Below are 27,743 nucleotides of genomic sequence, written 5' to 3'. Positions count from 1 at the left end.
TGATCTACATAATGATGAAATGATTTATAAAAAGAAGAAAATATTAAAAACTATCGTGAATTTAAATATACAAATATTATAAAATATTATAAACATTTTTATAATTTTAACTATAATATAGAGGCATGTAAAAAGAAAAGAATATACAATTTTCTATTATTAAGAGTTTATTTGAAATCAAATTTATTGAAAACACCATTTGAAAAGAACTCTGGAAATTATAATCGTAAAGAAAAAATTATTTATCATATTATTTATCATTTCTTTCTTAAAATTATATAAATTACGTAGACATTTCGTATATCATACACGTAATATTTACATATGCGCAAATGTAGAAACCTCTTTTAACTTTGTATATACGTTCCGGAACCTTTCAAGTAAGACACATTTTTCGTTTCAACCTCTTAAAATATACATTCCGAATACTAGAACTCTCAATACAACCAAATATTTAAACATCGCAATCGAAGATAAATCTATTCGGATTCAATTTGCAATTTTAAAATATACTAGAATGGAATAGTTACTTTAGGAACTATCTTATTTTTACGACGCAAACAGCATTAAGATAATTTTACTTCTAGGGAAGAGAAAAATAGGAAATGCGCTCAATAATGATGCGCACGAATTTATTTTACTGCGATGAAAATTACTGGCTGTTTTATTAAATATCTCCTCGAATCGACTCCGGAAATTGACAGCAAACGCGATACAAAATGGATGGGAACAAAAGCGAGAATTCATAATTGATACCGCTCGGGACAATCACATGAAAAAATGATTCATTCACACGCGGGAAGTGTCGTCTATTGCGAAAGAAAGGCTTGTGACGCTTTAGGGCACGCGGAATGACACGTCAGCGCAAATGACACCGCAGAGAAAATGTATGCACCATTATTTTCCACGCGCCATTGTTCCCGTGTACTGTGTATCCCTCATCGGCTCGAGGAGTCGCACGATATTATTACATCTGGCGATCTTTTACGTCCATTTACGCGACGTGGACGAGATTATCGACAGAAGAGTCTCGGCTTGACGGACATATCGTAGACGCCTAGAGGACACAACGTCGTAATCGCAGGAATCAGAGCATTCTGTACCGAATGAATCGATAGCGGAGCAGTCCACGTCCCTTCCGAGGCTGTCACTCCAGACTCCACATCAACCCTGCAAATAATTAAGCATCGTTGTTTATAGCTAAGTTTATCATAAACCGCGAAAGATTAGCATAGAAGAAAGAATACGGATGAATTTTGAAGATTCTAAAATATTGACGCGTTCTCTCTCTCTCTCTCTCTCTCTCTCTCTCTCTCTCTCTGACACGCACATACACATCGATGTGGTGACCTAATTGAATTATTTAAGTAATTTAATTCTAAAGATGAGATCACATTTTTTATCGCTTATCAAAATTAGATTAGTAACAGAAAATGATATCCTTTATCATTCTTCCATCATTACGCTTCTAAGTAAAAGTAAATGGTCAAAGAGCAATGGTTCTGAATACGGAATTATGGCCCAATTTCTAAGATTGGAAATTAATATCATTAACGAGGAGATCGCGCTGGAAAGAAAGAAGGAGGAAAGATGGGAGCGTCTTTGGAAGAGAGCGAAACTGTCGAGCGACTTGCAAAACTTTCGGTAAAGTGGTCGGGCGGGATGCCTACTGCCGACTTAACATCTTTGTTAGCCCGCGGAAACAAGGCATCATAAACTGATGGTTGGGTAGCGTCTTACGTCTTGAGAACGGGCGATGCATAAAGAACGAGGGGATTCACGGGCGGCGGTTTGAGAAGTACGACGTCGACGCCCGATGAATGTAATTCGCTTTTTAACGCCTTCGCGACACCTTCCACGGCTTTTCGGGATGCGCTGAACGCCACCAGTCCGGAGCCCGCCTTGCTGCCGTAGCTCGTCTCGGAGTCGCCCAAAAGAACGATGCGGCCTTAGGAACAGACATTTTCAATAAGCCGCTTAAAGAATGAATACGGTTTTGCTACCGGCGAATAATCGGTCTTGCCGCTGCGCCGAGTGCTTTACTCCGTCAGGCATAGACGCGCTATTGTGCATTACCGCAGCTTTCAAAAGAGCAATTCTCGAGAACTCGGTCTCTTGGAAGAACTTGGCTAACGGAAAAATCTTAATTTAATTACTTCTAGCAAAATTTTTAATTTTTAAATTTAAAATTAAAAGATATCTCAACCGATATCTCGTTATAATGTAATTTATGACAAAGAATTTTTCTCGTCGATTAAAAAGCAATTATCTTCTTCAAAGATAGAAGAAATATTGGTCTTTTATATAGCGAGAGATAACGATTCCTCTAATCTTAAAATTTTAACAAGTATACTCAACAGACCTCTCTTGATGCGCAAAAGAGGGATGAACACTCTGGCTGTTCTTAGCGGAGCAACTAAATTATGGCGCAGCATAGACTCCCACATTGAACTGGTCTGTTTTTCTATGATACCTGGTAAAACCAAGCCACCCGTGTGCACGACTGCCCAGAGACCTGCAATTAAATAAAGTTTAAGTTTTAGTGTGCTTGAAGCTATCGTCTTTTCAGGTCACGTAGAAATGAAGCATATGAAATTTATTTTGTTTGATCTTCGCTCGTGTTGACGGGAACGTTATGTACAAGCAAGTGGAAAGCAATCGCGAATATATATTGCGCAGGACGAGTGCATATCGAGCATTTGAGATTGCATTTCCAATCAAAAGTATGACTTATGAAACAAAAGTGCATTTCCATTTGGTAGCCGTGCGCTAACTGAACAAATCTATTTGGCGTTTCCATTTCATTTTTCGCGACGAATAACACTCTGACAGTTCGCGGGCATAACGAATAGCAAAAATCTGCGGGTATGACGTTTGCTCTTATTTATTCTACGCAATGAAGGCATGTTATTTCCTCGTGTTTTCCCATTACGCAAACTTCCATTATATACACAAGATATATCGCATGACAAATATATATATGAATAAGAGTACACGTCTCGTAAAAATTTTACTGATATCGTGAAAGTAAGTTGAAAGTGCGTTAAATTTTCGAATAATTTATTTAAACATTTTACTTTTCTATCTTTTAAATATTTTTTGCGCAAAAATTGTGATATTTAGTTCGTGTACTTTCCCCGATCTCATACACGTGATAGCTCTACCAACATCTACCCATCGTAGACGTCGATAAAGCCCCGAGGCACTTTATCAAACCTAACAAGCTAGCTGAAACATTATGGAAACGGGCATTGATTCTATATCTAAAATATTATTCGTTCAATATACTAAATTTTATCAAACTATTGTGAAATGAATTACTCATAGTTCATCAGCAATTCTCACAGAAGTAATTAATAATAAAACTAACAGAGAGAGAGAAGAGAGAGAGAGAGAGAGAGAGAGAGAGAGAGAGAGAGAGAGAGAGAGAGAATCGTGCGTAAAAATACATGGAAATTTTTAACTTATGACTAAATAAATTTATGACTAAATAAATATCAGTTATTCGTCAGCATGCAAGATTGTAACTTATGCTCGTTACAATCTTTCTATAACATGTAACATATAAAATATAAAATATATGCAGTAGTAAAAGTTTTTTATTTTATTTATTATTTAATTGGTTTTTACAATTAACGCAATTAATTGAATAATATAAAAACATAAATGTGTGTTATGATCCTGAAAAAATTGCTAAATGATAATAATGAAACATAGACGTTACTATTCAAAAGAAACAAATAATGTTCTAATGTTATTTGGTATAGTAATAAAAAATAAATAATAAACTAAAAGTTTAATTTGTATATAAAAATATAATATATATATTGTATTTTTCGTAATATATAACTTATTAATTAATAAAGTAAAGAAATAATTTCTTTTTTAATGGCTTTGTATACATTTAGAAAACTGATAAAATAATTTATTAATAATAGATTTATGTGCCTTATTAAATCCATGTAACTCTGCAAAGTACTTGTTAATAGTACACAAAGTACTTGTTAATATTACACAAGTACTTGTTAATATTACACAAGTACTTGTGTAATATTAATACATTTCTTTTTCGTAAATTAAAAAAAAGATCATATGAAAATGATCAAATAGTTATTTCTTGTTTCAATGTTAATCTTTGTGCGAAATTCCATTAAATTTTATAAATAAATGTTTTAGATGAAAGAGTAGAAATTAATATACAACACGATGATTTTGATATTGAAGCCAGAATAGCTTTAATACACAACACAGGTCAGTACCATAACATCAAGGAAGTAATTATAGCAAGACACAAAGACGCAGAGAAAGCGAAGCCTTTAAAAGCATTATTTACATAAACGACGCACTTTCTATACAGATTTCGTACGAAGAATTTACATATTTGTACGTAGTACAAAATTGATTAATATCTTTTTCCTATAATTAAAACCTCTTTGAACATATATTAATAAAAAAATGCCGGAATTTCGCTCATACAAAAATTTCTATAATGTTAATGAAGACTTGTAATGTTCAGTTTTTTTAATGCCGATAATAATTTATTCTGAAGAATGAAATGCGAATTAAAAAATCATGTATAATTAATATTAAAACAGTTACATTAATATTAAAATACTTGAATATTGCACGATAGCGTTTTCCTTCTCTAATCGTATCATAATATTGTTAAGAAATGAAAGTCTGAAGATGACGTGAAAGACGATTCTTCTCTTTTCTTCTCTCTCATTTTCTATATATATTAACTTATACCTTTAATTTTACTTAATAATTTACTTAATAATTACGATAATTCTTTTACAAAGCTTATTATTCTTAATAATCTTGCAGATTAAAAATTATTTCTCAATTAATTGTCTCCTTAAGTAAATTATCCCTAACTTTTTATTTATTTCATAATCGGTGATCATTTCTCGACTGGCTCTATTCATATTTCTTCTTAAAAGAAATCTTCAAAGAAGATCAGACTAGATGAATAAAACATCTTACCATCTTCGCCGGCCGGAAGTTTCGCCCTGACAGCATCCAAACAAGCACGCAAACTGTCCTCCCTCGTCGGGTCCAGCTCCAATGGCACGATTTGACCGCGGGCACGTGTGGCTTCCGGTTGCTGCGGGTCGCCGCCAGATTCGCCCTCTTTCTGCCGCTCTAGCTCGATTGCCTTCAGAATTTTGACCGACGGCGAACTGCCCGTTGGGTCCAGCAGACCCGCGAACACCTGTCGCAGGAGGAACACGACACGTTGTACGTTACGTTATGTTTTTGAAAGACCACCGCCGTCACAAGCCCACGTTCCACATGCCACTCTGTTACACACCATATTGACACCGCTCAATACCGCGCGATATACTTTGACGTTGATACATCATGTTAAATGACACACAAGCTTGATTGTGACTAATGATCTGGATCTTAAACAAGGAAAGAAAAATTAATAATTCTTCTTTCTGGTCTTACTTTCAATTCCAAAAGAGAAATTAATGAAAGTGTGATTTTATAATTGTTGTTAAACATGAAGTTAATAAATTAAATTCAATTATGTTTTATTAAATGTAAATATCTTTTACGTCAGAAAGTTAAATAAAATAAGTTTTAATTCTTGTTATTTTGAATTAATTTAAATTTTTATTTAATAATGTTAATATTGATATAAAGTATTAAAATTGTTTCGTTTATTCTACATATCTTCAAAAAATTTCAACTTTCAAATAATTTCGAATTTAGCATTTTGAGATACATTTTTATACATCGAATTATTGACTACTAATTGTAAGTTTAATTATGCGTTTAACGATATTTATGTAAATCGGTAGTAATTCTTTGTGCCTCTTGGTATGCGAAAGGTAATAGCTAAAGTTCGAATCTAGTATCTAGTATCTAAAGAATCTAGTATCTAAAGTTCGAATTTCAGACACGTAGAATAACCGCAATTGGAATCTGTACGCAAACGATCTATATCAATTTTACTTTTGTAAAGTGTTGAAAATTTCATCCTTTAATTCAATTACTTACAAAGTACTTAAAGAATATGCAAATGACGTAAGCTGATTGACTATGAATATTGCTAATTAGCAAAGGCAAACGAGATTTCAGTGTTAAATACCAAAAGATTACCATAGAAAATACCATAGATTTAAATATCAAAAGACGTGTTATTAGGCGACAAAAGTAACTTTACCGGTGAATTTTTGAGAAACGATTACGTTAAGCTGAAGGAGCGTAGTTTACAAGAGGGATGAAATTATTTCAATCACGGGAGAACTTTTAGAGAACTAATAAACGTAATGTTGCTATATAATTCGCGCCTATCGCGAGGAAGATCTCGCAAGATCAACGTGAAGGACATTTCGCGGAAATTATTACTCGGGTAGAATTTGACTTTGCCGAAGTATCTATCTTTCAGTGGCAATCTTTGGCGAAGCGACTCTTGAGTGGTGACACGATATACTCAGCGGGACCGGGTGGATACGTGAATACCTGTCGAGAGACTGTCGGCAGGACTGATTTAAGGGCTCACCGATGTTCCGCTCCCTTGACACGAGGAAACTAATTTGGAGCCCGGACTCCGACAATCTGAAATATGTTGCACGCTCGAAGGGATAATGGGGATTCTGACGTAAGGCCGCGGGATATTGCGTTTCAACGTTTGTCGTCATGTTGCACGACTTCAACCGCTTAGATTCTCGCAAAACCGTCGGAAAGAGTGAATATAACGATGAGTCTGACGTTTATCCATTTTAACACCAGGCGGATCCAAAACTGGCTGACAGCTATTCGCGAAAGCCACTCTTCCCGCGAGATAAAAGAAAACGTAAAGACGACAAATATAAATGTTCTTCTCGCGGTACGTGCAGTTTCTCACGATAAATTGGAGATTTATAAAAATGCAATTGTGATTGATTAGGAAGTAATCGTAATAATCACCTCGATCCAATTCCAACGATAATCACGAATCGCAAGAAATGGAGAAACGGCTCGATGCCGGCGATAACGCAAGACACGTCGGCGGTCGCTTATTCCGCGTTTCCGATAATCGTCAGCGTAGCAACAAAAAGTTTCAGCACAATTCCCACGCAATAAACCGCCGAGCCGTTACTTCGCAGCCTTCAGCGTTTCAATGTGGCTCTCTCGCGGTTCTCAATTTTGAATATTCACCGAGCCGCAGAGAATATTGGCGGCTGGCAGCGTAACGTACGAGGCGAACGTACGGTGAAGTTTATGCCGCCGTTAATTTATGGCGGTACACGTATACCCCTTGTGGCTGTTATTACCTTGTAACCGGCTTCGTAGAGTGCAAGGGCGATCTGCAAGCCTACGCATGTATCACAGCTGGTAACGAGTACGTGACGTTTGTTGCGCGACTCGTACTCGTCGGCAGCATTCCTGGACTGTCGCATCAGATAGGCCAACAAGGCTGCGACTATCGAGCACAGAGCCAATATCTGTAGGGCCAAAATGGCCCCGGTTTCGACATCCATTGTGACCGGCTCACGCAGCGGAACTCTATGAAATAAAAAAGACAATCGTTAATATCGTTGAGAGACAAATCCATTTTTTATTGAATCTCGGGACATCATCGTGACAACGATTTAGAGAACAGGCGAAATTCGTCGTTGTTTCCTATTTTTCATTTCATACATTTTTTTCTTTTTGATAAATATAAAATTTCCAAAGATAATTATTATATACATATATCTTTGTTTTTAAAAATATTACATATTTCATGAAAAAAAAAAAACATTTTCTATAAATCCAGATTTAATTTTGTTTTAATAAATTAAATTATCGGAATATTACGATAATATTTATTAATTTGAAAATTAATAAACATTTTCCATTAAATTCAAAATGTCTTATTTGTCTGTAATTACAAAATAAAATAAACAAAAATATTATATAATTCTGAATAACAAAAATAATGAACATAAAAATCGACTTCTCGTTATTTTCTTTTTTTTTTCTCTTTTTATTAACAATGACATTCAATATTATATTAACAATGATGATATTAACAATGAAATCTCAAAATAGTTGCATTCAAATCACAATCTCCAAAAAATTCCTCACAACTTTAAATATAGGAACGCTAAAAACAACTCGTGAAAAATTGAGTTTTTGTTTTAACAAGTAAAGGCTCTCTCAGGTAGATAGAAGAGTCAAGGAGAATCCGAGAAGTGCAGCCGGAGAGGAATTGGTTCCTCCGGTGAAAAGTGAACGGCGCGCGAGGCGGGGTCGCTTTTGCCGAGAGAGGAATCACTTGCCTTTCTAAACTGTATCTAGACTCGGCCTAGTACTGGGTCGATCACCGATTTTCCGCGATCATTCCACGCTCGAGTCGCGCGGGGGACTCGCGACTCCCCAAGTGGAATCGCGAGCGACACGCGGCGGGAATTTGACGATCGCTGAAAATCGCACGCGTGCACTTCGTTCTTCTTGCTCGACTGACTTAATAGCGGCGGAACCATGTACCGCTAATGTGCCGAATCGATTAAGCCGCCCGAGCCCGTATTTCACCGGTCGTACGGAGGGACATTTCTCCGAGCGACGGTGCGAAATGCTTCCTCGCGAGGTGTGCGCTTTCTCGCCGATCGGTGTCTATAACGGCGGCACACCGAGCATCGCCTTCGCGCGATACCCCCGCACCGTGAATCGAAGGATTAATGTGCGCGAATAATACAATGTCGGCGAGAGAGGCGAACTTCATCGATCGCGCGCAGCTCCGGAGCAAGATTCGATGCGTGATTCGTACGAATTTCTCTCGGAAAGTCAGATATATTTCCTTTCTCTTCTCCTCTCCCTCCTCCGCTTGCTTACTCTCTCTCTCTCTCTCTCTCTCTCTCTCTCTCTCTCTCTCTCTCTCTCTTTCTCTTTCTCCCTCAGTATGTAAATGTCAGTTCGTACACGCAGAATGCATTCCTCGAAGAACATTGTCCGATGCATATCAGACATAAATATATGTATATGCTAAAAGAGATATACCGGGGACGCGAAACCGATGTTTGCCTCGAATATTGCATGGTAGCATTCTCAAGGAGCTTTCTCACAAGCGTTTCCACATTTCTGGTATTTCCAAAGTCCCCTCCGGCGAAACGAGAAGAAACGATGTTATTTATGTTTCATTTGTTTGCGTTTTAAAATTGTTTGACTAAAAATAACGCGAAGAAAGCAGAGAGGTATTTTATGATGTCCTTACATACCTCTTGCGAGGCAACGTCTTCATTGATAACGTGTGTGCCTTGTATCAAACAGCGCGTACGTGCCGCATCTCTGAGAGAACATATCTCACGATGACTGGAAAATTCGTGGACGTCTCAAAAAGAAGAGATTACATATATACAGGTGTCTATGCTGTCATTCTCAAATGTCAACCCGCGCAAACGGGATGACAGAGATTCGCGGGGAGCGATGTACACAATAGAAAGCGCCGTAACTTTACATTGCAAGAAACGTCAGCTTGGCGCTCGGGATGTGCGCGCGCAAAAACCGTCCGGGTTCTTGCGATACTTTCTTCCGATCGCGAGTCGACCGACGCGCAATTTTCTATATCCGTCACGCGTCAAGAGCCCGACGCGATTCGTAACTCTGTGAAAAATAGTCGGAAGCGACAGCACTCGCCGCGCTACCGTGAATCAGTGCCGCTCTGCTGTCTCTCGATAACGGATCTCGATCGCGAGGCGAGATTTTCGCCGGTCATAACGAATCACCTGGCGAAGGACTGCGCGTGATGAATTAGCGCTTGTCACATGAAGGCGACAAACGGAGCGGCAACGCTAAAATTAATACGTTTCAGCGCGACACGTGGAATCTGCGACATTTACGATCGCACGAACACGCTTACATCTGCGGCCGCGTGCACGTTTAATGGACGCGTGTGTGCACAGCGTGTTTCTCTCTTCCTCTTGAGCTGATTTTATCGCGGTTAACTTTCCCTGATATTCAACCATCAGATAAGCATCGCGCCGATAAAGAGCGTCGCACTTGCAACGATAAATCGGGTTTATTATCTTTCATCGAAAATCTGTGTATGATTAATCTTTTCACTGATTCACTGGCACGAACTTGCTACTTTGTTGGCGTTAATCATTTTTCAAGACCTAGCGCTTTCTATTCGACAAATTTCTACTTCTCTCATTTCTACTTCTATTCAGTGTTAAAAATGTGTAACAGTATTAATTTAAAAAGTTTCTACTTCGTCTTGTTTTTTAATACAAATTTAAAAAAAGGGTGTAGTTTCTTCGCGTTTGCAGATTGATTTTTTCGAAGCTGAATTAGAAAAGAATATTATAAACAAGTGAAGTAATAACCTTATATCTATTTGCGTGAGACATTCTCATATGATTATTTCGATCATTTCTCGACTTGGAACTGGATATATATACGTATATATATATATATATATATATATATATATATACGTATATATATCCAGTATATATATATATATATATATATATATATATATATATATATATATATAGCACGTCTGAATATAGATATGACATTTGTCCCTCTATTCCCTAGGTGAGAATTACGTTGATTATTCTAATTGCAAGCTACGAGAGTAATTCAATAATGAACCGTTTTGTCATCATAATGGTCATCAAATTAAACTTCGTATGAAAAGAAATATATATATATATATATATATATATATATATATATATATTTCTTAGATATATATAAAAAGTAATTTTACTTAAAATGTGAGAAAATTATTAATAAAAGACTTTTATTCTGCTTGGATTCTGCTTAATCTTTAAATATTAGCATAATGTGATATAGATAAAGTGATATAGATAGTGTTTTTTTTCCCTTTTTTTTGATAAATTTAGAAGTACAATTATATTCTTTTTCTCGAATAAATTTAATTAATTTAAGAATAATTTAATTAATTTCTTGTTATTTTAAATGTGAAGAATTTTTTCGTGATTTAATTTAATTTTTTTGTAAAGGAACAGCAATTTTTTATTTATTCTATAGTAACTTATTTACAACTTAATATTTTACAATTGTAATGAGGAAAAGAGTATATTATTGTCAACTTAGAAGAAGGATTAAAAAATAAAGATGAATAAATGTTTAAATTAAAGAAGAAAAAAAATAATGTGATAAAATCTTTGTGTTACTTATTTAACTTCTACAGTTGAAGAATTTACCAAACTACCGCATTGCGTCGAATAAAGCCATTGTACTCATGTTTAATTATACGAAACAACAATCGACAATTATTTGAACTTAACAATAGAAAATTTTTTCGCGAAATTGACTTCTTTCTTTTTGTTATTTTTCAACAAAAGTACTAATGAGAACATTCTATTTATGGATTGCTCTTACAGAAATCTAATTTAATACTGGCCAATTTAAAACTAGAAATCACTAATTTTGAATATTAAAAGCATTAAAATGCATTAAAGCAATAAAGCACTAAAGTGCTTTTAATACTCAAAATAAATAATTAATTACTATCTTCCAGTATTAAATTTCTATAATGGTGCTAATGAGACAATACTGTTACTTTATCGCTATTTATTTCGAAATTGGATTTGCAGCTAGACTCGAAAGTAGGATATTGACTTGTGTCATGCGGATAAGAGCAACTGCATATTGCAACGCCATGCTAATAAGCGGCTATGTCATCTCAATTAATCGCTCAGCGCCTTGCCCGTCGTGGAGACGTGTGCCGGTTGGAATGTTGGAAGTTACAACGGGTATGCGCGACGGGGGCAGGGTCGGGGGGGGACAGGCACAAGGCTTCCCACGGGGACAGTATGCGCAACTATCCGCAGTTAGGAACGGTCGCTTCGTATCGCTAACACACGTGTGTTACATGCGAACGATAGAACGGCCAAGGAGATACAATCATCGCACAGCTGCCGCGGCACGTTTACCCGTTATACCCGATAAAAATAAGCGGCCATGCGCATTCATCAGGCGGACTATTACGCGAAGATAATCACCGCATTCCTGCGATGGTGCCTGTCGACTTTCTTCTGGCACACGAACGACGCGCGCGACGCGCGATCGTATGAGCGTGCGGCAGTTTTTATCGGTGTAAATTAAAACTTTCCGAAGCGCGCTCGCGAGGCTTTGTTGGCTTCGAAGTAGCTTTAAACGCGTAATTAACGAACGTTAATTATGTAACCTTTAAACATTGGAACTTCCTTCCAAAGGTGCGCTAAATTAGTTAACAGATCGGTCTAAAATAGAAAAGCGATAATTGGAAGAAAATTGGAAATCCACTTTGGTCGGGTCAAATTTCAGCATCAAAATTTATTTATAATTTCATGCATTTTGGCATTTCTGTTTCTTAATATTTTTCTATATATATGTATATCTTCCTTAAATACTTTTTTAAATATTTGATATTACATGGCACATAAAATTACAAGTAATGTTCCAAGAATTCTTATGCGAATTCAAATGTCTGAAGTGTGTTTAATATAATAATTAATTATAGTAAATAGATTCTAACAAATTTAAAGGCTTAATAAAATGTAAAACGGTATTTGGACATGTGTATACATACACAAAATTTTTAAAACTACAAATTGATAATTCTCGATACTGCTCATTCGTTACTTTGATTTCTCTAGAGATTCATTATTCCAAGACATACGTAACATGCACCGTGAAACCAAAGCGATGTTACGATGTTCGAGTACGTTCTGTACTGTTGCATCAGTGATTACTGTTCGGTAATTAATGCGACTTGATACCTAATTACTCTCGATCGCATCGTCAATCATCGACTCGCTCGGCTGTGCATTTCTGCGCAGTGCGTTAACGATCGGTAGGAGGAGTTAAATCGCGATTTTGCCTGAGGGTAACGAAGCATTTTAGGAAGCGCGATCTCCGGCTGAGTTCTCTACGACTAATGTATGCCAAATAATTATCCACGCCGTGTTCGCTCCGCCACAAAATTATCAGACTTTTTCTTTGGATTTCGCATGCAGAAATAACGGCGGAAAAACGCATTGTAAAACGTGCCTGGGTTACAGATTCTGTTTGCAAAAACAGCAAAGCAAAAAAATTGTTAAATGTTTTTCTTTGCTGTGTTGTCCATATTTTGAATAAATTTTTTTTTCAACAAATACGTTCAGGCACCTGTAGTTTTGAAGTGAAACGGAAAATAAGAAAATCCAGCAAATTGAGCTTTAAAATAAATACAGAAACCATTTATCGAAATTAGATTTTTCAATCAATTTTTCCGAATGGATTTATAGAACTATAATTTGGAGCATACGTATGTATGTATGTACATGTACGTATATACATATATACATACATATACAGAATATATATAAATAAAATGTTGATTATTTTTTCCAATATTTTTTGGAAAAAAAATTTTGTCTCTAAATTGAAAAAAGTCGTGGTTACAAAATCTATTAGATGATTTTGTGGTTTTCTATATGAATTGGATATATAACAAAGTTTCATATACATGTTGAATTGATTCCTATATTTTCCGATTATTCCTTACCGATTAAAGAGTTGAATAAATATAAGTGTAACAAGTTAATTAGGTTTAAATATTTCGAATTTTGTATTATTTGTACAATACACTGTTAATGCACGCTGACATGTCAAGCATTCAAAAAAATGAGATCGGTGCTTAACGGGACATGAGCAATTGACCATAATGTTAGGAACAAATACGTGACAGTGTTAGATCAAATTTAAATTATTCTCTTTTGGGTTTTTTATTTCTTTTAAAAAGATAATAATTTAATATTTATTATTGCTTTTTAAATTGAATGATTGGTTCAAACTCCTGAGAAAATTATTTGATATCTTATTCATGAAAATTCGCGAGGAAACTGTCCGCGAATAGGTGGTTTTCCGCGATGGGAACGCTTCGGTTAACGGCTTCGGGCGCTTGACCGCTCTTCTCCTTTCTCCGTAATCGTCAGAATGATTTCCTCGAGGCTTCTGTTTACAGGTGCGCGGGCGTATAGCGTATAGCCCGTGGTTACGAACTGGCTCAGTGCACGTGTGTATGTATTATGTATGTCTGTATGCGTATATCATTCCCGGATAACGAAGCAACGGTACTTGCAGTTGACCGCGGGCGGCCAACACAACTGTGTATAAAAGGCAAATAGTGTTGGCCCATGTGTGTGCGATCCAATATTTGCATGACAATTTGGACGTCACGCGCGACGCTCGTCTTACACACCTACTTCTGATAGAAGGCGAGTCACCGGGCCAGAACGCTGTTAATCCCATCGCACGTTCCAAATCTTCGACCTGTTAAAATTAATATTTGGCGAGAAAACAAACAAGAACTCTATTAAAAAATTTACGCGTGGAATTTCACTCGTGGAATGTCCTTGCTCGTGTTTTTAATAACGCGTATTTCGCGATATTTATCAATCTTTCAACCATTTTTGGTAGTAATTCGTTATGGTGCGCTTGCGTCGAGGATTTTATTTCTTTTAAACTTACATCGATAGTCGTATTAATTGATACGGAATTAATTTAATTATGAGCTTGGAAAGCGTGCGCGAGTCCGACTTTTCCGTTTACTACGTTTCGTAACTACTAACGATCCCATAACATACTGACAACATAGAATTGGAATTAAATAATTTGAAAATAAGCAAGCAGAAAAATAATACATTGTCAATACAATGCTGATTACAAAGTCAGTACATATATTAATAATATAAAACGTTAGCTCTACAATTTATTACTTCCTACTTCTTGGTAAACAAAATAACTTTTAATTCTTGAAATATTAACAAAAAGAATATTATATATTCAATGTACTCAAGAGTACATATAATTATAAATAAATAATATCTTTATTAAAAATATAATATAAATTTACAAAATGTAAATGATAGTGGTGTTTTGACTATTGTTTATCAAATTCATTACAGTAAAACATATTTGTCCATAACAGTGTTAATAAACAAAATATAGGGAAGTATAATTGTATACAAGTATAGCTGTACTTAAAGTTATCCAAACTGCGTGAAGTTACCTAAGCGATTTACTTATGAAAGTATATCGGTGCGGTTTTACTACATTCTGATTACACTTTGTCGCATTCATGACTTCCTGTAGTAAAAGCGGTAATCCGCGTAATAACACCATCAGATTTGTATACTTCATTTTACATTTCAAGAAATTATAGCACGCTAGTGATCTAATGCTATAATATAGAGTAAGAAACCCGTATATGACTGGCATATCCGAAGATGGTCGTCACAATTGCAATGATGAGAATATGTAATGAGATCTGTACTTTTTAAGAATCCGCATAAATAGCATCGGAAATAAGCAAAATTATTATATATGATTAATAATAATATATGTATAATTAAATACTTTTATTATTTTTTAACTTTAGTCTCTTATTACAATTGCAAATATGTGATATAAATAAAAGGATATGATAACTGGTAAGAATATTTGATATGAATATGAATATAAATCTATTATGTTATTTAAAAATCCAAAGGATAACTTCTTTTTTCTTTTATTATTAATTTTGAATTCATAACATTAATTATTTTTATCGAAATGAGACGAGACGAATGATTTCAGACAATATCAGGTTTGTGATATAAATAAATCTTGAATGAGCGGAAAGGGAAAACTATGTGAGCAACTTCGGCTTCTGCCGGCGCAAAAATTTCTACGGGTGTAATTAAGCGAGTCGGGTGGGTAGAGAGCGGGCGTGCATAGAGTTCTAATTGCATTCGTTAGCGGCCGATTGCGATCGCATAAATAAACCTCGGGTACGGTTTTATCGGGATTGCGCGATGACGGACTTGGTTTTACGGTCTTCCTCACCGCGCCCCGGAACCGGGTATATTTCTCTCTCTTTTTCTGTGCCGTCGCGGCCGAATATGAACAGCTATGTGGCACGACGTGAAACGCTTAGAAAGTTTAAGCTAAGCACTTTTCCCGCCGCGTGTGCTGGAAGGCTGAGAACGTTGCGCTCGTCCAGGAATGCATGTCGCTGAGGCCTGCTCCGTGCCGTTGTTCGCACGGTTGCCGTCATCGCGATTCGCCGGACTCGATATCCCGAGCATTTACTTTCGCGACTATTGACGAGGAAGTGCATCGATCCGGATAATACCGACGTACCTGCAGACCGTGAGGAAATCAGAGCCATCCTCTTCGATCCGCAGAAAAAATAGTTTTACGATCAAAATTAGACGGAATTAGGAAGAAAAAGAAAAAGAAACGGAAGAAAAAGAAGACTACTTGTTTGGAATAGTCACTAATAAAATTGATCGGATTTTATGAAGAAAGAACAAATTTTGAATTGAATCTTTCTGACGATGCTCTTCATCTTCTTCTCTTAGCGAAAATGTTGAACACTTGAATGAAAAGCGACGCAGTCGACGAAAATTGGAATGGGAAATGACATTGTCGGTGAAAATCTAAATGAAAAGCGGCGTTGTCCTTTCGGAATTACGTCTACCATGGAGGTTCAATTATGGGGATGATGTTGAACGTGGGACGTTATGCGGGCTAATGTAGTGTAATAAATCACTTAATTGAAATCACAATAGTATTGTGGTTAATTTATGGTTCGAGAGGACTAAGTGCGTTTCTCGCTAATGGCTGACTTTCTTAAGTTACATCGGTTTACCGGTGGAATATTTGGTCGACATAGCAATTATTTCTATCGACCTGATTTCGAACTTTGTAATGGGTTATAGCAAGATAGCTATCAATTTTATCCTAATAAGATATAATTCCCTGCTTGTAAAGCTTTGTAACAGCTTCCTATCGCAGCGTTACAATTTTGATTTTGTGTTCACTTGTGTTACATGAATATAGCCAGCTAATTGTATATAATCTTGAAGTCTGATCCATGCATCGATGGACAGCACCTGTAACGATACGACCTGCCTATCGCAATGCTGTAAATAGGGCATGGCAAAGATGGCATCTGCCTAAAAAAATTAAGGTCATCACTTTTCGCTTTATCGTATCATTTCCAATTATCATCGTCATAAAAATTTTCATTACGACAATGTAAATCAGATTTTCGAAATTTGGTTTAATGAAAACAATGTGATTAGTCATACGAGAGATATTAAATTTGACTTTCGCAAATTCACGTATTTTTAAATAGTAATTAGTAGATTGCATGTAAAATGCCGACGATACTTAGGAACACTCGCACACAAGTTAAATACATTTTTTTTTATACATGACATGAAAGTCGGTGTTTAATCGTTCTCACGACGATTAAGATATCTTCAAAGAAAAGCGCTGTCCGACTCGCGCAAGTGCCACTCCCACAATCTCTCGAAATGAGGAGAGAAACCGATCTCGTCTCGTTTCGCAGCATTTAGAAATCTCATCGTTATCGGCCACTTCCAGCGAGACGAGTGTCTGGGAGATCGGAAAGATTACAGAGCTCCAGCAATGACGATCACGGCGATGTTGACGGCGCGTCGCGTATCCGCGGATGAAGAAGATGATCGGAGAGAGCAGTTTAATTACTCGGCCGCGACGTTAAAGCTCGTAATAATGGCGCGAGTGAAAATTAAATCGTCAGTTAAGTAGAGCGCAAAACGGTCCGAATGCTCGATAAAATTGCACGACGCAACCCCGGAATTAGGCGCGGATGTTGCGTTGCGAGATCCGCCATCGTGCCTATCCTGCCCTGTGATTCTTTCGATTTAATTGAACCTTGATTACGTCGCGGAAATCGTCTAAGCGACGATTAGAATTTATAACTCGGTGATCTCACGCGCATCGGTCTCCGAGTGAGCCGACGACCTTCGTTACTATAAACGCGACAACGCAGAAGCATTATTCATGATGTGGATAATCGATCGAAGATCCCGGAAATGGTTTCCTTGGCGATGACACGGTCCGCCAGTAACGATAATCGAAGGTTCTAAAGCGGAAACAGAAAGCCTCACCCAACCCAAGAAATCGAGACAAAGGAATCGCTCATGCAAATGGCTCCAACCCTGACATTTCGTTCCTTAGATTTTCTTCGGTTTCTTCGAGAATCGAGAAACTCACGAAGTGCGTTTCGCAAAACGACTCACGGAACTTGGAAGCGAATTTCTAAATCCAGCGAGACAAAACGATTCCGTCGATTTCAGGACTGTCAAAAATCAACTTGGAGAGTAAACGACGGATATTGGTTATCGCGTTGATTCTAAAATAAACTTACATGTTTTCTCTCTGGGTTTTTTTCTGCAATCGGTCAAACTCTGATAATCGTGTTAGCGTTATATCTGACAACGGATTTATAAACGTAACAATAAAGCAATTTTGGATGATTTAAGATTAATCTATTAAAAATCAATTTGAAAACTAAAGGTTAAATAATATGTCAATTAATTCGAAAGAAATAAAATAAATTTTAATTTCTGATTAAATCTTAATTTTTTTTAAAAATAATTTTAAAAACAATTTCTTCTAAATAATCATTTAAACTGTTATTTATTCAAATTATTCTTCGGATGTTGATTGTTTGAGAAAGATTTTTCTGTGATTACTTCTGAGCACTATAAACCACGAAATTAGAGCATTCGTAATTCATTTAATGGCTATTTTCTACGATGACGAGGGACTGGCACATCACGCAGAAACAAGTGATCTCGATTCTAAACTTAACATGAAAAAGAAATAATGAAAAAAGAATTAACATAAAAGGAATTGAAATAATCAAAGTTTATAATAAAACATAAATTATTTTTTAATATTTATTATCAGTTTTATTAGAGTATTTTTAAATCGAAGAATATTACAATTTAACAATATATTGGATAGATTATAGTAAATTATTAGATTATGACAATAGTATTTTATTGTATTTATTATTATTAAAAATAGCATAATGTTGGTAAATATCTTCACTTATTTAAGTATCAGTAAATATTAAATTAGTTTCTACCTGTACACATCTGCAAAATTCATATTTATTATAATTAATATTTCATATTTATTATATTTATTATATATTACATTAATTCATATTTTAAATAATGGTAATTGAATATTACTAAAGAGAAGATTTCCTATGTTTTATTTCATTTTTATTTTATATAATAACATTGTTTTACTAAAAAACGTCTTGAAATAATGAAAAACATATTTTCTCAGAACCTATCGGAGCGGAGTTATTACACGAGCAGCACGTAAATGCGAAATGTTTCGCTATAATCCTATTGACATGTTTACCAATACATATTTTCAATACATTTTAACGTAACATAACGTCGAAACTGAATATTTCTCTACAAAAAAAAAAGACATGTCTAAACCGTAAATTTTAGTTAGAGAATCGACGTCCCGACGTTTGAAATATTGAACAGCCAAGCGAGGTCCCATTCAACGATTAAGGATGGATCTCCGGCAGAAGTGACCGTCGATTTTGCAGGTAGACGGACAGGTAGAAATGTGCGCATAACTCACCAGAATTTTATGTTACGGCTCGCCAGTGGGGCCTTCGGATAGTCCGCGACTCCGATAGTCCAGGATAGACGAAAACGATCGCGTCCGTTTTCGTGGCGAAATTCCGTGTTACTGAAAGCGGCCGGAACGGAGCTGCGAAACCGACGGCTTTACGACCGGTCGAAAGTACCGGCGAGCGGGCAAGCCGCACCACAGTTTCTACAACACAACTGGCTTTCGAGAATTCCCGCTTGGAATGCCTACGAGGAGGAACGGTATATGCGATACTCGACCGTGCCTACCTCGACGGAATGGAAAAGGCACGGCGAGGAGGCATCTTCGTGCCTCCACCGCCGCGCCTACGGTCACGTGCGCGTCTCTCATACATCGCACCGTAATAATTGAGATGCATCGATTGTCGTGGAGACATACTCGAAATTAAGCGGTTATTCTATCGGGATTCCTTAGAGCAGTTTTGCTCTAAGAAAATTGACAAAAGCCATTGGAAATGTATTTGAAATTTACGCAGTAAATTTGTATATAATTTACACAGTTGTATGTGTCTTATTAAATAGTAAAGGTGTTAAGATTATCCTATGTTAGCTGTGGTTTATACGACGTGATAGAATTTCCGTCATAGTGAATCATTTACAGTTTGACGCTTTGGATAGACACGCGCTTCTCCGCACGAACGGAGCACCATGCATAAAAAGTTAAAATGTTTGATTCTTTAAAAAAAAAAAAAATTAAAGAGAAAGTAGAAGACAATTAAAATTATTTATTTAATAAAATTTATATTTTTAAATATGAAAAAATAACTAGAAAGTAACAAAATATTTACGATATGTTTTATATACATGGATGGACGAAACATAAATTTAAAAAATTGCAACACAAATAATGAAATCCAATTGCTTCTGGCATTCGTGATTTTGTAACTTCGCATTGAGAAGTTATGCAAAGTAAGAAGCTATGCTATGAAGAATAAAGTCACAGAAGTGTGGAATGTGTAAGAAATATTTTCTGCTGTATACATTTCCTGACGGATTCCTCGATCATTAATCATCAACTGTTTGTTATTCGCGCGCTTTGAAGCTATAAAAAAATTTATATTTGTCATATTATTTTTGCATTCTAGATTATTTGCGCTGATATATTTAAGTCAATATAAAAATATATTAATGGTTATAGCATCACATAATTGTTGCTGATTATTCATTTAAATAAATTTTACTAAGCAACATTAAGCGATTTAAAGAGAGACAGAATATTCGCATGATCTTATATATAAAAATTAATTATATGTATTTTTAATTCAATACTTATTAAGCTAATTAAAGATAAAATTAATGTACATATTTATGTGAAATTGGAAAAATAAAATATGCAATACTTGATACATGTAATGATATATTTTATATTATAAAAGAAGAATATTCTCAAATTTAATTATGAAGGATTTTGCAAAAATTTATCTCCATGAATCGACATTTATTATGTCAGAGATACGATCTTTGTCACCGTAGACGTAATATGATCTAATCTATCCATAGCGTGCCACTTGACTGTGAGAAGTAATTATCATTTCATAGATCATGTGTAACACAATTACATAAATGGTGGGAAACGGGCCCACGAGATTGCACAGATGTAAACAATTGTATAGATTCTTCTCATAAAGAGTAAGTAGTCATTAAGTTTATTGACATGCAATGCATGACATAATATATAATCCAGATACATATTTTATGCGCATTATTTTTAACTACACTATAGATTTTTTGGTCAAAACTGAAATAATTTTTTTTAACAAAAATAGATATAATATTTGAATTATTAATGAATGACGTAAAGTTTTCTTTTGCTAAATAATTATTAGAAAATCAAATAAATTGCAAAATTACGACAAATGTGAACGAAATTTAAATAATTTTAATAAATTTTATTAAATGTTTAACAAAATTGAAATTTAAATAAAATAGTTTTAATAACATTTTAATTTGGTTCCTTTTAATCACATAGATGATACAGATTGAGAAGTTAATATGATGATTTTCCTTAATATTTTTGTTAAGAAAAAAATATTCAAAAATAAGTGAAAGTATATATATTTTATTAGGAGATTCTTTCGTTCTTCCAGTTATAGGCATAAAGATAACTATTTGTCCAGACAACCGACAGGAAATCGTGCGTAGCAAATGCTGCAGCTAATCTTTGCAATTCATCCCGCAGAAAAATTCCAAAAGGGATTCACTATGGCATTAATGGAAATGTGGGATTATTTGAAATTGCGTAAATCACACCAAGCTCGTTGAAGCGTAGTAACGTGCATTGGTAACGGGAGGAGTTCGGATAATCTCTTGATCGTTCTCGTGAGAGCTAGAGTGCGTTCAATCTCGCAAGAGCTCTCGCTCCCTCTCTTTCTCCCTCTCTCTCTTTCTCTGCTCCCAGAATGAGGATTATTTTTATGATTATGCACCCCGCGCCGTTACTCGTTAACCGCGCAGGGTATTTCAGATGAAGGCCGATGCGAAAGTACGCTTTAGCGAGCTATGACGGTCGGCTAATTAGCGAAATAAATTTTCGAGTAATAACATTGAAATAAAATCACGTAGGAACGGAGCGCACGTTAGCGAATGTAACGCAAATCCGATATTTACAATATTGCCGGCTATTCGGTGGCTCTCCAATACGAATTATTATTATGTAATTTGATCTTCTGCTCATCATCTATTCAATACAAAATGCCGATATTAATAATCATTTACAGATATCAATTCTTAAAAATATTTTAAATATATTTAATGTTCTCTTTTAATCTTCTTAATATTAATAACGCCATACAAAATCTTGATCGTATTGATCACACACATAGATGCATGTAAACGTATAAGATATTGATAATTACAAAATTTATACCAGTATTTAATTTAATCGTTTTTAAGCAATTTCTAATTAAATTTTGGTAAATATTAAAAAGTTTCAAAAATGTCTTAAAAAATTACACACATAACATACGTGTTTAAACATTGTTAATATTTTATTTTATTATTACTATTATATCAAAATTGTAATAAAAATTAGATTAATAAAAATTGCATTTTTTAAAACAGTAATAATCAATTTTTTGATCAAATTATTCCAAATCTGTATACATATGTATATGTTTAGATACATTCTCTGTCTAGTCATGCAGCAATTTTTCGATACATTTGCTTTTTCCATATCGATATGATATTTCCTTTTTATAAAATTCCAATTTTGTAGATAAATAAATTTCATAGATTTGAAAGCATACAATTTTGTTATTTCAGTAAAATTCAAAATTTTCCTGCAAACAAATAACTGTAAGTATAAAGAATAAGAAAAAAAATTAGATTTTTAAGTTATAAATTATCACTTGAGATTGAATTAGACTCAATATCTATAATTTGAATCTTTTACAAACATTAAGAGAATGTAACAAGCGTAACTTTTACAAATAGTTAAACAAAAAATCGACGATGAAAAAATTAACCATGAAGTGTAGATTATATAGTTAACTTGATTTGATTGCGGTATGCCATAAACCATTCAATGTGTAAAAATGCAATTTTAATTGCGATATTTTTTAACGATCAGGATGAGATATACGATCATAAAAGATGATCGCATTGAAAACTGCGGAATGACGCGACTACATGGTGCATTAATGACTGCAAATTGTGAAACGTGTTTCTCATTCCATTCAGGTAATCTATGGTTGTTACATCTCTCGCGAAGCTCTCTACAAAATTGTGGTCTGCAATGACCTACATACTACTCAATCGATTCATTTTCTTTCAACCGCGTTTGGTTTGTATATTATGTGCTTCTCGTGATATATAAAATGCGTTGGATAATGTGGAAAATGCTCATACGTAAAATGGAGACGATCGAACGTTATTTATGAAAGATTGTATGGCGGTTTCAAATATCCCATTAATATTTATAACGATATGTAATAAATACTTGCGTTATCATAAATGCCTCTTTGTTTTCATCGCCGATGTGTGATACGCAATTTACTTGACTGAATTTTAGTCACGTCTAGTGTGCCACTTTAATGTGTGCCAATGGTGTATGGTGGCATAAAATATTTGTCTCGTATGGGTTCTGCATATTAATGAGACAAAAACGTGTTTGCACGTGGAATCCATATCGACACCATACGTAGAGAAGCACTATTTCATATTTTGTCAAGCATCGTATCAATAAATTTAAATGTATAAAATATTAAATTAAAATAATATTTACAATTCTTTTTAAATAATTTTATGAATAGAATACGTATTATATTAAAAATCACTTAATTTTATAATTTATATGATTTTAAAAAATGTTTGTTTCAAGAAAAATAAAGTTATGATTAGAAATAAGAAACAGCTAAAATAAACATAGCAGAAATTACAGAAATGTGTGTGTGTGCGTGTGTGTGTGTGTGTGTGTGTGTGTGTGTGTGTATGTGTGTGTGTGTGTGTGTGTGTGTGTGTGTGTGTGTGTGTGTGTGTGTGTGTGTGTGTGTGTGTGTGTATAAGAATATTTTTTTCCATTGAAACAATATTTAATCTAGCCAAAGTATTATTTAGTTCAAAGATAAATTTTATTTTCTTTAATATTTTCTTTTATTTTCTTTAATAATGCTTTTTTCTCTTAAACAACATGATATTTTTTAACGAAACAATAAATCTTTTAATTCAGCCAAATAATATTTAATATAAAATTATGTTGTTTAAATTAAATAAATTCAAATCAAACAAATAGAATTGTTAAATCTAAAGAAACCTTTTTCTCAGTGTATAAATATCTATTATTAAAAATAATTCTCATTTCATTGTATTGAATCTTGTCTAATTGAATTTGGCGCTTAAATGTCACGTGGTCAACATGTATCAAGGCAACGTTGCATGCAGTGTTGCCTTTCATTTAAAGCTCTTCTCACGCAGTAGGTTTCTCGTCCATTTTCTTCCGGCATCTCGACGTGTGAGGTTGATTACGTTCCTGGTAAGCATTTCTTGTTGCTCCACTTGCTAATATTACACGAATTCTTTTTAAAATAATAAGTTTCGTGTTAAATTAAATTAGATCGATTTGATTATAAAATCGGAAAGAAAGAAAAATGAATAAATCTATCGGAGATGCTATATCAAATGTGGAACACGTGGCGAAGCGGCTCACGCCAGAGGAAATCGATAAAATGAAGGCACAGGATTCTCGCCTAGTATCTGAATTTCGTGCAAATCAGCTCGAGAAAGACGCGAAAAAGCACTGGGATTTATTCTATAAACGAAATGATACAAGATTTTTCAAAGATAGACATTGGACCACGCGAGAATTTGATGAGTTACTAGGTTTGGGCGGCAACGACGGTCAAAATGTCCTTCTCGAGGTGGGATGTGGAGTCGGAAATTTCGTTTATCCATTGATAGGAGATGGATTGAAATTTCAAAAAATATTCGCGTGTGATTTATCCCCGAGAGCGATTGAGTTGTTTAAGGTATATTTGTTGGGTCAGTTGTAAATTAGTCGAATTTGCGTATTGGTGTGTTAATTGGCGTTTACTTGTAGAATCACACATTATTCCATCCGGAAACAATGAAAGCTTTTCAAACGGATATTACATTAGAAAATTGTTTCGCTGAAATTAATTGTCCAGTTGATGTTACAACTCTCATCTTTGTATTATCAGCTATTCATCCTGATAAATTTTACAAGTACGTTAAATAACAAAATTATTGATTCTATTGTTGAATAAAAATACTATGAATACTAAAAATGAAGTTTTGATATTGTTAATTATTTTAAGATACTAATATTAAATTTGCAATTACTCATGTCACTAATTGTCTCATGTATTTAATAGAGTTGCCCAAAATATGTACGACGTTCTTGGCAATGGAGGAATCTTACTTTTTAGAGATTATGGGTTGTATGATATGGCACAATTGCGGTTTAAACCTGGACACAAGATTAGTGAGAATTTCTATATGCGGCAAGATGGAACCAGGTGATTTTATTTTTTTTTGCTATATTTTTGCTATATTTTTGCTAATCTGTTTAAACAAAATGATATGATGTTTTCATAGTTCAATTGATTCATAATGAAATAAGATCTTTTGGTATCTGATTTTACCAGATAATGCAAGTCTATCTCATTATTTTAGTACATATTAACAACAGTATATTCTTTAAATTTTCAGGAGTTATTATTTTTCTGTAGAACAAATAGTAAATTTATTTGAATCTGTTGGTTTTTATACACTGAATTGTGACTACATAAAAAGACGTACGATAAATGTAAAGGAAAACATTGATGTTCCAAGAATCTTTGTTCAGGCAAAGTTCAAGAAATCTTGAATATGTAATAATACAAAGGTAAGTTTATTTCTAATATAATTATAAATATTATAAATAATTTAGATGATAAATCATTTTCATTTTGTTTATTCTGAATTTTTAAAAGAAATTCTTTATAATTTTTATATTTTAAATATAATAATATGTAATAATTTTTTCCAATTATTTCTATTTTCCATTGTTTATTAGTATTTTAATGATGATATAGTTAACCGATTGATAACGAAATTTCTGCAGTAATGATTATGTTATTAATAAAATTGTATTTGTTTTGTTAATTATAAATTTTGATTTCTTATTACAGATACTGTAATTCAGTAACACTTTATGACGACTATATAGGATTGAAATAAAAATGACAGATTATTTGAAAAATGTATTATACATGATTTAATGCACGTAATCGAAAAACGACACAGTCGACATTTAAGGTATATACATTTTTAGAAATTTTTTTTATAATGTATATAATTGTTATGATGATTCCATAGTTCAACTGATAGAACTATGACGATAATTTATATTTTATAGTCTTTCGCTCCTATCTGATATTTATATATTTTTATACTTTTATTGACATATTAAATCATAAATCTGTAAAAGCAATATTGTTTTTTATATTTTAGACATATTACTATCAGACTATGGATATAGATTACCAGCTGGAAGGAGGAAGTCTTCCTTAAATATATTGTAAGTTGAAAAATGATCATCGACATTTAAGATATATACATTTTTATATATTAATTTTTTTATGTGTATAATTATTATGATGATTCCATAGTTCAACTGATAGAACTATGATGATAATTTAATTTTATAGTCTTTCGCTCCTATCTGACATTTATATATTTTTATACTTTTATTGACTCTTATTGTGCTTTTATAAAGTCAAATCTATAAAAGCAATACTGTTTTTTGTACTTCAGATATGTTATCAGATGGAATGATTAAAAGACTGGAAAAAGAAAATCTTCCTTAAATATACTGTAAGTTTATATAACTTTTAGATTCTTCATTTATTTAATATTTTTCTGTGATGTATATTCTTATGCATATAGAAGAATAACCATGATATTTCTATAATTCGTCACTACCACTGAGTGAAAAGTAAAAATCAATATGCATGTTGAATTATTAAATAATTATAAACAAATTTTATATTTATTACAGAAAGAATTAGAATGATGAATGGCTTTGTGTAGGAGTGATTGACTCGTAATCAGATGTTCCGATTCACTCTTGTGAACTCTTCTTATTTGTTTATAAGGGATTGATTAACGAATGAAGTTTTAAGTGAAAGATGATTCTATTCATTCCGAGAACAAATTTATCTTTATACATATTACGGAAAAAAAATCATGATTTTAAATATTATAGATAATATGATATTAAGAAAAATATAGAATATGTATACAAGTAAGTTTAATTGGATTGCAATCGATGCATTTTTTAAGTAAATATTTATGATGATTTATCACCATCTTTCGTATGAATCATTGTGATTTTTCTTTATTAAATCTGACGTATAATTTTATCCTTAATTTTATAATGTTAATTGACCTGATATGAATTAATATGGATTGCTTTGTTGATAGGTATTTTTTTATTGGGATATAATTACGGAAGAAATTTTGTACATATGGTAAGTTTAAACAATCACAAATCAAGAATTTGTAATCTATATGTATATATTTAATGATGATTTTACACCATCTTTCGTATGATTTGGTGATGATTAATCGTTATTAGCTCTATCTGATATTTAATTTCTTTTATGAATTTATTATATTTACAAATTTTCTAGTTTTATAAACAATGAATTATTTAATTTTTAGCAAGTTGGTGTACATATGACATATATGAATATTATATATGCATATTTCAAGGAAAATTTATATTAAAACATTGTTTTTACAAAAATTTTGTGAATAAAATTTTATTGTTATATGTTGCATTAATATTTATTCTTCAATATCTTAAGC

The 27,743-nt window shown here is 33.7% G+C and overlaps 2 protein-coding genes and 2 non-coding genes across 7 annotated transcripts; 3 read left to right on the top strand and 1 right to left on the bottom strand.

Annotated features, from left to right (window-relative positions):
• Positions 1 to 149: 149 nt before the first annotated feature.
• LOC105428533 (D-beta-hydroxybutyrate dehydrogenase, mitochondrial) lies at positions 150 to 19,703 on the bottom strand. The gene is made up of 6 exons (XM_089084423.1): positions 19,405 to 19,703; positions 7,269 to 7,500; positions 4,987 to 5,215; positions 2,363 to 2,515; positions 1,741 to 1,948; positions 150 to 1,170 (listed from the first exon to the last, which is right to left on the bottom strand). Exons 2-6 carry the CDS (start codon positions 7,473 to 7,475, stop codon positions 1,014 to 1,016), a joined length of 954 nt encoding a protein of 317 aa, XP_088940549.1. The 5' UTR covers positions 7,476 to 7,500; positions 19,405 to 19,703; the 3' UTR covers positions 150 to 1,013.
• A 4,626-nt stretch (positions 19,704 to 24,329) lies between these two features.
• LOC105428532 (tRNA N(3)-cytidine methyltransferase METTL6) lies at positions 24,330 to 27,706 on the top strand. 4 transcript variants are annotated; one of them, XM_089084424.1, is made up of 11 exons: positions 24,330 to 24,405; positions 24,487 to 24,898; positions 24,970 to 25,115; positions 25,265 to 25,408; positions 25,602 to 25,776; positions 26,063 to 26,189; positions 26,385 to 26,451; positions 26,688 to 26,747; positions 26,932 to 27,177; positions 27,357 to 27,403; positions 27,597 to 27,706. In XM_089084424.1, the coding sequence occupies exons 2-5, from the start codon at positions 24,521 to 24,523 to the stop codon at positions 25,756 to 25,758; spliced, it is 825 nt and encodes a 274-aa protein (XP_088940550.1). In that variant the 5' UTR covers positions 24,330 to 24,405; positions 24,487 to 24,520; the 3' UTR covers positions 25,759 to 25,776; positions 26,063 to 26,189; positions 26,385 to 26,451; positions 26,688 to 26,747; positions 26,932 to 27,177; positions 27,357 to 27,403; positions 27,597 to 27,706. The 4 variants fall into 4 exon arrangements, with proteins under 4 accessions (XP_088940550.1, XP_088940551.1, XP_011639207.2 ...); XM_089084425.1 differs by having other exon boundaries at positions 27,357 to 27,706; XM_089084426.1 differs by lacking the exon at positions 24,330 to 24,405 and having other exon boundaries at positions 24,413 to 24,898.
• On the top strand, positions 26,225 to 26,315 carry LOC112552729 (small nucleolar RNA snR60/Z15/Z230/Z193/J17). The gene has a single exon (XR_003096761.2). It is a non-coding gene; the product is annotated as a small nucleolar RNA snR60/Z15/Z230/Z193/J17 (small nucleolar RNA).
• LOC112552730 (small nucleolar RNA snR60/Z15/Z230/Z193/J17) lies at positions 26,518 to 26,607 on the top strand. The gene has a single exon (XR_003096762.1). It is a non-coding gene; the product is annotated as a small nucleolar RNA snR60/Z15/Z230/Z193/J17 (small nucleolar RNA).
• Positions 27,707 to 27,743: the final 37 nt, after the last annotated feature.

Source organism: Pogonomyrmex barbatus, unplaced genomic scaffold (genome assembly GCF_055798465.1).
Source record: "Pogonomyrmex barbatus isolate J1 unplaced genomic scaffold, ASM5579846v1 scaffold9, whole genome shotgun sequence".
Lineage (NCBI taxonomy): Eukaryota > Metazoa > Arthropoda > Insecta > Hymenoptera > Formicidae > Pogonomyrmex > Pogonomyrmex barbatus.
Note: the sequence above shows the minus strand (reverse complement) of the source record. Positions and strands in the feature narration are given on the sequence as shown.

What these genes read in the sequence shown, in the direction of transcription:
- LOC105428533 (XM_089084423.1), bottom strand. Translation starts at nt 7,475, where the DNA reads ATGGATGTCGAAACCGGGGCCATTTTGGCCCTACAGATATTGGCTCTG. An exon ending in TCTTTTGCGCATCAAGAGAG is followed by an intron (nt 1,949 to 2,362) that starts GTCTGTTGAGTA and finishes TCTGTTCCTAAG; the next exon opens with GCCGCATCGTTCTTTTGGGC. An exon ending in GCATCGCCCGTTCTCAAGAC is followed by an intron (nt 1,171 to 1,740) that starts GTAAGACGCTAC and finishes AATTATTTGCAG; the next exon opens with GGTTGATGTGGAGTCTGGAG.
- LOC105428532 (XM_089084424.1), top strand. Translation starts at nt 24,521, where the DNA reads ATGAATAAATCTATCGGAGATGCTATATCAAATGTGGAACACGTGGCG. An exon ending in CATCCTGATAAATTTTACAA is followed by an intron (nt 25,116 to 25,264) that starts GTACGTTAAATA and finishes TGTATTTAATAG; the next exon opens with AGTTGCCCAAAATATGTACG. An exon ending in ATGCGGCAAGATGGAACCAG is followed by an intron (nt 25,409 to 25,601) that starts GTGATTTTATTT and finishes TTAAATTTTCAG; the next exon opens with GAGTTATTATTTTTCTGTAG.